We start from the raw sequence: 13,849 nt of genomic DNA, 5'->3' as shown, positions 1-13,849 counted from the left end.
TCATTTCAATACATTTCTTCCAAATATTTGCGTGCAGTTTATAGCAGACGCCTGAAACAGCGTGTTTCGTACATTCGCTTCAGAAATTACTGTTTAAGAAACAATTGAGAGCACCCTGTGCTATTCTTTTCTGTAGTTATTTGTTTGTCATCAATATGTTGCATTTTAATAATACCACAAATATTTGAATTACAGCTCCCACCAAGACAAAAGACAGTCATCATGAGCTATTTATTTTATTTCCACTGCTGGACGCATGCAAATACCAAATAGTGATTGAATGGCTGACATGAATTCCATTCGCCAGCGAGGAATGTGTAGCCACTGCTACCAAGATTATATAAGGCAAGCCTCACTGCAAGAAAATAAATGAAATGCTTATGAAGACAGAAAGTTGAAAAACAAAGAACTCAGAAGCCACACTACCACCTAACATTATGCGTGTGCTTGTTTAACACTCCTTTCGAACAATAATATGGCAAGTCCTGAATCTATACCGTAAATACCTGAGCACTGTCTACAGTTAGGTATTTGCGTGTAGCCCCAATTTAGCAAGCTTTGGAAGAGATCCGAGTGCTGCGTTGCGTGCGACCAACGCAACGTTAGCATATTCGCGCTAGATCTGATTGCTCGATATTGAACAAGTATATCGAGTCTGATAAACAAGTGTGGTACACTGAAAAATAAGTGGTATGGATGCAAAGTCAAGTCTACATAATATTACTGTTCTCGCTCCTCGTAATACCATGAGATTACAGCGCCACTCTCAATAAGTGAACCGCTTGTAGATAAAATATTTACATAACAATTCAAAGCAAGCGCCACAGCAGCCTAACTTGTTTTCACAATGTTTACACTATTGAAAACAAAAAGCTGCTACTTAGTATCCGTAAGGCCAGCCAGACACAACGTCTTAGTTTAGGCACAACGTTCTGTAAGAAGCAACCTATGACGATTATGTTGTTTTTTCTACTCCATGGTCCGTCACGTTGATTATACAGAAAAGGCACTACATTATAATTCACCTTAAGTCGCAAGTAGCTTTCGCTACAGCCCACTAGCAGTGCTGACTGCTAGTCACAGCGTCTCGTGGCACTTAAAGGAAAAAAATAATTTCTTCGGCCATTACTGTGTTGCCAGTTTGTTCAATCTCATATCTGAGCCCTTCCTGCGGCTCCAGGAGCCAGTGGTGAATGAATGGCTCGAACTTCCAGAGGTCGGGGTGTCCCTCGTGGCGGTCCTTGAACCCAGATGTGCTCCAGCGGAATGGGGGCTGCTGCGTCCAGGTCGGTCCGCTCACAGAGACGAACTCGAGCTTCTCGAACAACAACGAGTTTGTGAGCTGAAGATGAAAGCCGAGAAAAAAGTATGGCATAAAGGAAAATGCATGCCAGCCATGAATAAAGAGCAATCGCTTTGATTTACTTGTGTGTGTTACAAGGAGTATGCATTTAAGCATATAAGACAATTACCTCACTCATGAATCGACTCACTAGATCTCACTCAGATTGAGGTTGACCCGTCAGTCTGAGTGAGTCAGGGTGTGTTAAATTTTAACAAGATTGAGTCTGGTTTAGTACAGTTGAACAAAACTTTCGTGAGTGCGAGTCCGAGTGAGTCCCGAGAGCAAAATATATTATGTGAGTGAGTTTTAGGGAACTCCACTGTTTTCGCCGCCATTTTGTTGCACAAAAACAGTGAAAGGCTCACTTTCTTATCTCGATGTGCTTATCTACAGAACAGTAAAGCTGCGAATTCAATAGAAAAATGGTCATGATGATGTCACTTGAATACTCAGCAATACTCATCTGAATGACACCAACAAACAATAGAACAAATAAGGCAATTAAGTTTGTCGCATAAAATCATTTTTGGACTTCTCCATATTGTACAAACGGAGAACTATGTTGATAAACGGCTGCGTTAGAACTGTCTTTAAAATTACGATTCGCCTTGGCATTTGTATCTCAGTGTGCCATGTCTGGTTTTCCGAACACCACTTTACTCTTTAAGCACCATGACATGTTCACACGGGGAGTCTCGGAAGCTTTTCAAGCTATAGCAAGGTTTGTTAATATTGTGCTTGCCCAACTTCAGTGATGCTGCACAACGAAGCAGCCTTCTTTTGATGAGCTCTTTTTTTTTTTTTTTGAAGTCGATCTTACTTCAAATGCACAGTTTTACACTCATAAGTTCATGTTGGCTGAGAATTATGGTAAGGAGTTATTTTATCAAAAGGCCCAAAACGAACAAACATTTATTAGACGGGTGGCTCAAGCAGATGTCGTGACTTCTAGGTTCGAACTTATTGACCTCTTCTTCTCTCAACGCGAACGCAAAGCATGCCGCCCGCTACCCCCTTCCATAGACGGGGCCCGGACAACCAACCTACGATACTCATGAAAATCAGGCGGGCAACAAGAAAGCGGAGGAAGAGCATGATGGTACAGGCCGGCACTAACAACTGATGAAATCATGCTTGAAACGAAAGCATATTACCACCGGGCACCATCATGCGCGTGGGTGAAGTAGCCATGCGTCATATAAAACACAATATTAACGAGATACTACGGCGTCAGTGAAGGTCATCTCCTTAGTCGACAGGTGCACTAACATGTCACTGACGCCATTCGTACAACCTTAGGTCGGGAAATGATCGAGAACGCAAACGAAATTTCGGGAGCCTTCTGCCTTAAGGAAGGAAAAAACAATTACGTCAGTGACACGTCAGTGTACTTGTTGGCTATGGAGAGGACCTTTCGAGACGCCGTGATATCTCGTCAGTATTGTGTTTTATATGGCACATGGCTACTACACGCATGCGCAAGGTGGCTGCCAGTGGTAATGTGTTTTCGTTTCAAGCTTGCTTTGATCAATTGTTAGTGCCAGCCTGTGCCGTCATGCTCCTCTACTGTTTATGTGTTTCCCGCTGACTTTTTATGTGTATCAACATGTACCAGCTATAGCCCAGTTCATCGCCTTGGCATCACATACAACCCTAGATTTACACATTCAAGAAAGAGTGTTTCCTCACTCGCCGCATGGATTACCAGTGACTCTGGCTAACACTTCCCAGGACTGACCGCACAGAAATGCCCAATAGAGTGGGCCAGGGAGTGCCCTTCAGCGTAACTTCATTGTTACAGCTTCGAACGCGTTCGGGTTCAGACTTCCTATACACAAGATGTGAATTTCTGTCAATTATAACTAACTGCACTGTGTGTCGCAATTACTACGCTGCAAATAAAGGGAGCAAAAATAATGTACCCTACATTCATGTGGCTGAACTGTCTGCTGGTTTCATTCGTGCAACACAAAAGGCGTGCATTTCAGTTGAGTGAGAAACCAAGTGCAAGGTCTCCACTAAATGAGAGATAAATATCATTCTAAGTACGTATTGTGTGCTGTATCTTGAATTGTTTCGTAGGACAGATTGCAGGGCTAGTTGGTCTCGTATCTTGAATATGCTGACTCAGTGCAAATGAAAGTTTTTTTTAGCTGTTATCGTCACCATTGTTGTCGTCAATGCATTCCAGTAACGATAATACCAGCAGGACCATCTAGAGCAAGACCATTATGCGCGAGGTCAAAGGTGTAGAATATTTTTTAGACTGTACCATTTATAGAGCGAGTCAGAATGTGGTGCCATCCACAAATCAGAAGTGGCAAATCGTCGCATAAGTAAGCGTTTTGTCAGGCTGGTGAATTGCTATAAACACGTTAAAAACATTAAAACTAAAGCAACAGAAAGTAGTGCACCTTCATATCGGTTCCACCATGCGGCCTGTGTCCCAGAGACGGGAACGGGTAGACGCCGTCGGCCGGATTCAAGTCGCTACGTGCAGAGATGGCGTTCTCGGCGCTGTACGGCGGTGTGCAGTTGCAGCGTGACAATGGGTCATTCTTGTAGTCATTGTACCTGGAGAAGCACAAAAACAATGTAGGTTGGCATTTACATGGTCTAAGCTTTCAGCTTACGCGCGTTTGCATATTGATTGATCCTGTCACTTCATGAATGTCATAAATTCTATGTCCCATGGAATTCCCAAGCAACGGAATATAATGTGCCTATCTGGCAACACGGCCATTTCTAGGTTCGCATCTTATCCATCTTATGGGCGAAGCTCTGTAAAATCTAGCCTTGTCTTTCGTTTTGACCATGGTATAGAACCGTTGCTACAGTCAAAACATATGTGAAACACAAAAGAAAACGGTTTACGTAGACATAGAGTTAGAATACATCTAAACTTACACAGAGACATAGGCTAACTACAAAAATAGATGACTGTTTCCTGCGAAAATATCCTATCGAGAGAAGCATTCACGAGCTGATCTCTAAATGAGCCTAGATGATGTGGCTTCTTAAGAGGACCTGTAACACAAAGGCACACGACAAGTGCTTTATGTCTTAACTGATTACTCCTATTAGAATGGTATCTTGCGATTGGCAAGATGGTGGGTTCTTGGATTCACTTACGAGGCAACTCCTTCACTCCAGCAATTGTTTAAGTCCTCCTTCAATTACCTAGGAGGGCTAGAAGGCAAAATAAATGTAAATGTCTATATACACCTCAATCGATTCACAATATATGAGGTGACGCTCGTGAAACGTACGGTTACTCACTGATACTATATTCAGAGCTTCACACGCTCGTCACGTCTCTTTCGTAGAGATGCGTGGATTTTTTAAAGACGATAGTTTTTCTTGCGGTACCTGAACGCAGACGTTTTGGTATGTCTGTCTGTCTCTCTGTTGCATGATCCAGTCACTCAGCCAAAGTTTAAGCGCTTGCTGAAAGCCCAGCCATTTCGAACTGGGGGCTGCGTTCATACTTGTGAATATTATCCATCAAAAAGCAAATATTCCGCATATATGCGGCGCAACATCAATACGTATTAGGTGGTGCGTTCATTTACTATATATTTAGAATTACGCATCATATAAATGCGTAATTCTCAAGACCGTAGTTTTTTTTTTGTTTTTTTTACGCCCCGCTTGAAATGTGACGCTATGAACAAAAAAATTCCTTTACCGGCGATATGGTGCTGCCACCTGGCAGTGGCCACGGGTTCTGCAGAAGCTCACGTTTCCCCCAACACTGCCAGGTGACCTCCGTTCTCACGCAGCGCCTCCTCTATTTTATCAATGCCAGCCAGCTGCGACTGATTCAACATAAAGGAGGCACTGTCTGAGAGAAACCAAAACATAAATAACCACTTGGTGAAATGCAACGGTGAAATACAACCCACTCGACAAGGCATGCCCCAGGACTCGTGTAGTACGCCCGGCAGAAGACTATCATCTTTCGACGACGTTTGCAGGGAAGCACGCAGTTACGCAGCCAATTTTTATTTATTTTTTTCTTCTCCTCTCGCCCAACATCCAACTATTATCACGGGAGGTGAGAGGGACACACGATTGTGTCATTACGTGAAGTCATCAGTTCCTCGGAGGAGGCTACAAGTTCTTGTTTATTTGTTTGTTTGTTTGTTTGTTTTTGTTAGTTTTCTTTCGTCCCTAATCGTGGACGAACGAAGACGGGTGCCACACACCAAGCAAGTGTTTTACAGCTCCGCTGTTAAAAAGCTCACACTATGTAGTTGTGCTGTTACCATTCATGCTCTTGCGGTGAGGCTGCTTACCTCATCAGATTCATCATGGACTCCATGTCTACAACCTTGTGGTGATCACGCATGAACATGAGAGCCCGCGGTGTCCTGTCGTAGGTGAACCAGTCACCGTACTTCTCCACCAGCCTCCACCATCCGCTGACGTTGAATATGAATTCGAAGGCGCTGCGTAAAGCAGTAAAGCAGGGCTGTTTTATAAGTGTGCCTGACAGCGAAAATATACCTATAACACAGACCTAAGCGCATTGAAAAGTACTTGGCCGCGGGCCCGTTCGTAGTTAATAGTAACGAAAGCAGTGAGAGGGTGAGAAACTTTCTATTAGAAAAAAAAGATTGTAGCTGGTGCCCTGTGTACCACTTTAATGCTACTCTGTATTAGTAGCGTCAATTGGAATAGGAGATCCCAGAGAATGGAGAAAATATGATTATAAAAGTATAAACAAAGAAATATGAAACGTGCAAGTGAACCTGATAAATAATTCGAGGATCCTTAAGCTTTGTTTTAAAGGGTTGAACGCGACAGCGATATCCTTTCCCTAGTGCGAACTCCAACAACTTGCTACATGCTTTTTATTGCACAATTTTACACCACGAAGTTTAAATTGTGCATTACTACAATGTAATCGATAAAATTGAAAGTGGCTTGTGTCAGTGAAGCTTTCGCGTATGACTGCATTCTATGTAATGGGCAGGATGCTTTAAACTATGAGCAATTATGTCCGTGAAAGCTTTTCGGAGTTGCTATACACCCACTACGTGCACGGTCTAAAAGGAGTATGCCCATTAACGTGTGTGCCTTTTGTAATGGGTGGACAGTTTTATACTACGAATTCATTATGTTAATCACAAAACATATAAACCTGGGGTGTCAGGTGAGTTAAGCCTTTTTTATGTAAGATCGTCAATCATGACAGCTAAATTTGCGTTGTCCATAAAAGCAAAAGATGTCCAACATAGACACTATAGGCTTTCTAGGAAAATTGGGAACGTCGGCATGAACTAAAAAAAAAGAGTTAAGCGCCATGCCTTGGTTACACGAATGATCATCCTAGCGATAATTAACTCGAAGGTAAACACGCTGTAATCAAGAAATAAGTTTATGCAGTGGCAAAAAGACAGAGTAATATTAAAACCAGCTGTAGTCACTGGATGTATAGTACATCTTCTTCCAATCTATCCCACTTCTGTCGAAAACTAACGAGGTAATGGTATAGAATGCCCACGACAGAACATTCGAAAACGCACCAATGGTAGCAGAATGGACATATGTGGCGGAAAAGAACAGGATTCGCCATGCTTATTCAAAAGCTTTACTTCCATCATTCTGCTTCGTGTATTGTTTAGCATTCTTTAACTGGCAACAGGCGAACACCGAGACTTGCATTAGCCGTGTTTCGATAGAGTCTAAAGAGATGAAACGCAATATTCGCCTGATTAGAGCCACAAAACAGTTTTGCAAGCTTTTGCAAGGGCTTAAGGAAAAGCTACCCGATCTACAGTCATAAAAGGCGACGTTGCCGGAAGCCTCAAGTAAATCAACACTATTGTGCATGGCCTTTTGTCATAAAGTCTCTTCCTTTTCTTATACTTGTCCATACACGCCACGTTTCCGGCGCACCTGTTGCGCACCCTAAATCTTCCGTCCTTCCCACGTACTAGCTCTTTCTGGTGTCACAGATACGCTGTTTCATCACATGACATTGTTCTCTGCGAAGCTGGGACAAAAAGTGGCTTTCAAAAAATACGAAACGTAAGGTGTTCAAAAGATAAAGGACGTTGTGTTGAATGGTAATGGCAAGATAGCGATGTAAATCGACAACGCGTACGACACGTTCAAAAAAAAAAACACACTCAACGTGGGCTAAGTACCATGGCCCGTATTCTAGAAAAAAAATCACAGCATATCCACTGATTGAATGATGATGAGTGGGGCGAAGCGCTGGAGGGTTGCATCACTAAAATAAGAGCCATCTGCGAATTTCGCCCACTACATCATCAAAGACATGACAATTACTTTATAAACTTATACAAGAAATTTTATTATTAGTTAGTGGTTGCTGTGCGTCGGTTACGTTCCTCCTTCATTATAACTGCTTTATGGTTGGTAAAGTGATGGATTGGTGATGGGGCTTAGCGGAACGTTTGCGAGGACGAAGTAGTGGGCACTTTGCAAAGGTGGAAAAGTGGAAGTATAAGTGGTCACGTAGAAACAAGGGATGGACCCAGTGGCAAATTCTATGGTTCTTTCACGCGCGCCTGGATACAAGTACACGACTATCTTGCATTTCATATTGGCTACTTCTCGACAGCGTTGGCTTTATAGTCGCTGATGTGGTGAATCGGTGATGGGGCCTAGTGGGATGTTTGAAAGGTGTCTACATATACCGACGGAGGAAGGACAGACCCCCACCCTAAGGATCGTCACCCCTAAAAACTTTTTTAACATCCAAAAGGCATCGAAGCTCTACAAATCAACACAATAAGATAGCAGTGCTGGACAAAACCTCCCGTCAGAACCATACCCACGTTGTACAATCAAAACTAACAGGATGTACGTAACGTGAATGGCGCACCCTGTTCAATATCTACACAGGTCTCCCTGGTGAACGCCTGTCCGCTCTCCTCTCCTTGAGAGGCGTCTTGTGCAATCCACGTTCACGCAGAGAGACACAGCCCGATAACACTCGTGGCACGGATCAACATGGGTCACAAAGCCACTGGTCCAAAAAGACTTAATCTTGTGCTTGAAACATGCTCTTACGGGAATTTTCGAAAAATACTTATTAGGCTCTAAATGTTGTCGTTAAAGCAAGTTTCAAGCAACCACGATGTGGAACATATCATTAGTGAAGTCGAATGGCCAATTCCAAAGTACATTTGAAGGAGAGACGTGTTGTGACTTCGGCCCCTCGTCTCTATTGCACCCAGTTTAAAAAAAAGGTGAAACTCGCATTGTGCAGCGCAGGACTTTAATTTAAACAGCACAACTAAAAAACTCTGAAGACTAACTTGATCACCTCCAGAGAGAGAGAGAAGGGATATAATAAACGTAGGGATACTAACTAGCTGTTTCCAGGTCTTAGCTGGTTGTTTCCACGTTGACTCAGCGCAGATAGGTTCGAGACGCTCACAGACGCGACAGGGATGTCCGAACTCCAGAGACAGGCACATGCGCTGAGGCCGAGCGTTCGCAACTCCCGTCAGTCTACGACCACGTCGTCGTTGACGTACGCCTTTCATAGCTTCGTTACCTGCTCGTAGCCGCCGATGCCTTTTCCGTTGTGCTGGCTTCGTTGTAAGTACTCGGGTACTTCGGCTTACCGCCATCGCTTCGCGGCTATTTGTTATTAGGCTAGCTGCTGTCTCCTTCTTTTATATGAAAGCAGTGTCGAGCCGATGTACCCAATTTCTGAGGTACGCATCCGTTTATGGTTATGATAGTTGTTTAGCTCGATGAACCACGAACGATTTGCCGAACGGCTTTGCCCTTCGTATCGAAGAGCACAACCGGCCCAGAAAAAACTGGCCCTTTCGGTCGTTCTTTAAGTGCCCGCGGCCTGCAGTTTCCGTGTGCCTTTATCTTTTTATCAAAGTTTAGATATGACGGCGTCTCCTTCCTGCGTGACTGCACTGTCTGAGTGGTGCAATACGCGTGACGTCCGTTCAATCGAGACAACGTTCTTAGCGCACACATCTTTCCGAGTTTTCCCGTGTCCTACGCACTGGTAACTCGCGAGTAGCATGAGTAACGCCTAAACAGGGATACGGTGAGGTGAACTAGGGTTATCAATAGGTGGTGTGTGTTAGAATATCGCCGAGCTTGTTGGTGGAAGGGAAAGGATTGTCGCCTCAGTTAAAGCCGAAGCTCTTCTGATACTATTGAATCGCTATATTCGCAGGAAGCTGACAGTGAACTTTTTTCGAAATATCACTAGGCCACACATCTTTCCACGTCATTTCGATTATCAAAATAGTGAAGCTTAAACGAAAAACTAATTCCTACGTTTCCAAAAAAAGTAGAATTCACAGAGCTACAGTTTTGTTAACACGTTTTCCTCATTTGTAAGCTCCTTGACTAATATTTTGAACTATATTATGATTCGCTGAAATGTTCTTTAACGCAATTTTTTAGCATGAGATACTTTTGTGAATGCGAGTCCACATCTGCGATATAGCTATGAGACATGTGACGCCATAGCTCACCAAACCCATTCATGTATCGACTCGCCCCGACAAACTCAGATGGTTTCATGAAACGGATTCTCAGTTGGCCCAGGGGTATTCTTTTTATGAAATCGAGTATGAATGAGTCTGTTTGAAAAGATTTATAGCGAGTCGGAGTTGGAGTGAGTCTGGTCGAAGACAATATTCGTGATTTAGAGTCTGAATGAACCCTAAACACAAAATAAACTTCGTGCGTAACCGAGCTACTCTTTCATTTTTTTTATTTGTTGCCACCCTGTAGACAAACGGTAAGTAGTGTAGAACGGCAAACTTATGTTCACCTCTCGGGAACTCCTATACTTTCATCTATTTACGCAACTATGCTTTTATTTAGCTACCATGAATAGTGCGCTCGAAAAATACTGAGCGATATAATAAAGACATGGCAGTTAACTGGACGTAGCTAGAATTATGCTTCTTTGTTATGTCTATAAAAGCACGTTACTTTGTTTACATGACGGATATTCATGTGCAATACGTTATGTGTGCATTATTTTTCTGTTTTGTTTTTTGTTACCACCTTTTACACTGTAACACGTGTATGGTGGCAAAAACATCCTCAAGCTAGTTGTATCAGCTTTTTTCCCCTGGTCGCACACAACATTTTTATGTAAACAAATAAATTAATAAATCAATTGCTACCTTGTGCAGGGGAAGGAGGAAGCAAGGTGAAAGACGGGGAGGAAAGACCCAACTCTTGCCTGTTACTTGAAGTCTTTAGACAGTGATTACCCACTGTTTGTTGCATGCAAATATATGGGTGGAAACTCACGGCACATTGTAGCTCGCCCAGTAGGTCTCGTCACGCAGAGTGTCGGTGGCATCCGTCACGTTGATGTATTCACTGGCGAGACATGTGAGAAATGGGAGGAGGGAGAAATGGGAAATGTATCTACACACAATATAAAATAACATACTCTAGAAGGAATTCGCACGCAGGAACACTGTTTACGGTCCCACAATCGTAATTATTCTAGTCATTATTTCTCAAGAGGATGTGAGGAATAGAGAAATACAGATTGAAAATAACTGAACGCCAGTACAGGTCCACTGAAAGAACAGAGACTTGGCCATCAGACAGGCTTAGAAGTTTCAAATGTTTCAGTAGTGCCCCCATGGTCACAGCTCTTTATAGGTATAGGTGTGTGCAGGATGTTCAATGATTCGTTGCCAGAGCAGTGTTGCAAATCTCGAAAAAAGAAATGCTCAGACATGACGTAGCCTAAATATAGGTTTGTGGTTTTAGTTCCCAAAATTGCGATATGATTATGAGACACCGTAGTGAGGAACTCCGCAAATTTCGACCACCTAAGGTTTTTATAGCGAAAGCTGTATATGGCTAGGGGAAACGTAAAACCATCCGGAAGCGGTATCACGAACTGTCTACGTTGGTTGTGTTATCAGTAACGTTGGTAGCAGCCTCGTACCCAAGCACTAGCGTCATTGGCTGCGTTCTGAGTGACATCGTCTATCCCGCTAACCGTGGCACTGAACACGCGCCCATCAGTTTCTCCTGAAACTTTCTACGTGGTTAAGCCACGGACAACTCCAGGAGAACGCCGACCATGGAAACGTGAGAGAGCAAGCATTCGCCGGGCCGATGGTCCAGTCCGGGCACAAAAAACTGCAGCATATCCACGGAGGGCATTATGATGAGTGGGGCGAAGCATCCGTCTATCCGTGCGTTCGTCCCTGCGTCCGGCGATGCACTCGTCCGTACATTCATCTGTGCGTTCATCTGTCCATCCATCTATAGTGAACACTCCAAGTACCGCCATCTCACATCTTTTCATCGTATATTAATCATATAGAAGTACCGCCACCCAGCGGACATTCCAAGGACTAAACGAGAGGTGGAACGACAGGACTAGAGGAGTGGCACGCGCGCACTGTCTTACGGCCTGCGCTTCCTGTCTAGTTCCCACCTTTCACCGCCGCTAGTTCATGGCACTGCGGCCCAACCTCGCTAAACCTTGTAAAACCAAGGAGGTTACGCCCAGCGAGTTTATTGTGGCAACTTTTTCTAGTCAGATAGTGCTCAAAGTGCGTCCTTTTAATACTAGTATTTTTTAGTAAGCACCAAATTCAAGGCAATGTTGTTGTTTTTTTATTATTGAGATTTACCCCCGTATTCACAAACGCTTCTCGACTCGATTTTCACCCTCCACTTGACAGAGTTGAGCACTGCGCCACCACTCGGCTAAAAATGTCGCTGGGCTATTCAAGAATCCCAGTAGACTATCGTGTATATGCAGTGACTTGCCGTACCTAGAGATGGCGCTCCCGTCGGCTTTCTCAAGTGAAGTCGAAGCGTTGAGTGAAAGGAGGCTCTAGAATACGGGGGTAAGTCACCGATACTCGTCTCTGTAGGTTATTTCATCAGAAACAACTATTTTTTTTATTTATGATTAACGTGCGCAGGTTTCTATATCAAATCAAAAGAGTGTGTGTATGTCGTCGCTTCTCTTGTCCAACCACGGTGGTGGCTACCTACTACTACTACTACTACTACTACTACTACTACTACTACTACTACTACTACTACTACTACTACTACTACATACATTGCAGACGCACGACTCACGCCTTAAGGAGCTTCACTCCTAAAAACAGTAACGAGAGGCTGAGTGCAGGCAGGAACTGCGCACTGATAATCCGGCAGCCTTTCAAGCCACACTGAATCGCGAACGGTAAATGCTAGCACCGGTGGCCGTTGTTCCTGCAACCCACGCAGCCTAGTTAGCTCGTCATGGCGAACGCTTGCAACAACGCCGCACTGCGGCTTTAATGTGATGACGGCGCGAGCGCCCACTGTCGGCGACTCGCCCACTCTCGGCGAGAGTTTCTTGAGCGGCACATCGGCTTCGGCTGGGATGTCTGCGACTGCCTCTGGTTCCAGAACATCCGATGTGATTAACACACAATGAACCGCTCACTGCCCTCCTCTACGACCATGATGATGCAAGACACTATGCGGGGCATGTGAAATGAACACTGTAGTAAACCAAAGCGAAACATCTGTCTAACCTCATTAGGAAGCACGAACGTGTAACCGATAATCGTGAAAGGCTTCAGTGCCGCGTCGTGTTGAATCCACTGCTAAACACCGGGGCCACACGTTTCAGCTTTCGCTGGTTAACAATTTGTACGGAGTGCATGGGTGGTGATTTTGTTAACGTGCACCTAAATCTATGTACATGGTCTTCAAGCATACTGGCCTCTACAGAAATTGCAGCCGCCACGCCAGGATTCGATTCTGGGATATTTGGTTCAGCAGTCGAGAAAACTAACAACTTCACCACGGAGGAGGATATGAAATAACCTATGCTATGTGCGGATACTTAAGAGGGCCAACAAATTGGTTTGTTAGCAGTTAATTTAAACAATAATTATTATTCAATCTTTATTGGTTAGTTAGTTAGTTAGTTAGTTAGTTAGTTAGTTAGTTAGTTAGTTAGTTAGTTAGTTAGTTAGTTAGTTAGTTAGTTAGTTAGTTAGTTAGTTAGTTAGTTAGTTAGTTAGTTAGTTAGTTAGTTAGTTAGTTAGTTAGTTAGTTAGTTAGTTAGTTAGTTAGTTAGTTAGTTAGTTAGTTAGTTAGTTTTTGACCTGTCTGATATTCAATAAGTACTATACCAGAAGTTATATCAGCTGGTTTTCATTAAGGTGGTATGAACACCCCGTAATATGCGCACGTAATTTGCGCACGAAAATTTGTGAACATAGAGTAAGACCTGTACCAACACCAGCCAAATGTACACAAATACATGTAATTACTATTTAAGAATATGACATTTAAAAAACCACGTTAATAACATACATGAGATTTCTGAGAATTGCGCGTAGTCATCTCAATTTTATCTCAGTATCAGTCTGCAGCAGCATCGCTCTACACGTCTGTTGGCCGTCCACCGCGGTTAATTAGTTTTATGGTATTCTCTGCTGCTGACCCGAAGGTGGCGGGTTTGATCCCGGCAGTGGCAGTCAAATTTTGGTG

General features: G+C 43.5%; 1 protein-coding gene across 1 annotated transcript in view; it reads right to left on the bottom strand.

The window, feature by feature from the left end:
- Nucleotides 1-220: 220 nt before the first annotated feature.
- Nucleotides 221-13,849, bottom strand: part of LOC119179169 (putative phospholipase B-like 2) — a 31,793-nt gene continuing 18,164 nt past the window's right edge. Inside the window, exons 9-12 of the mRNA XM_037430241.2 lie at nt 10,628-10,699; nt 5,644-5,796; nt 3,760-3,919; nt 221-1,342 (exon numbers count right to left, since the gene is read on the bottom strand). Coding sequence (XP_037286138.2) covers nt 1,097-1,342; nt 3,760-3,919; nt 5,644-5,796; nt 10,628-10,699 — 631 coding nt within the window. The 3' untranslated portion in view covers nt 221-1,096. The remainder of the gene's footprint in view (nt 1,343-3,759; nt 3,920-5,643; nt 5,797-10,627; nt 10,700-13,849) is intronic.

This window comes from Rhipicephalus microplus, chromosome 7, assembly GCF_043290135.1.
Source record: "Rhipicephalus microplus isolate Deutch F79 chromosome 7, USDA_Rmic, whole genome shotgun sequence".
Classification (NCBI taxonomy): domain Eukaryota; kingdom Metazoa; phylum Arthropoda; class Arachnida; order Ixodida; family Ixodidae; genus Rhipicephalus; species Rhipicephalus microplus.
The sequence above is the reverse complement of the archived record's forward strand: the minus strand, read 5'-3'. Positions and strand labels throughout refer to the sequence as shown.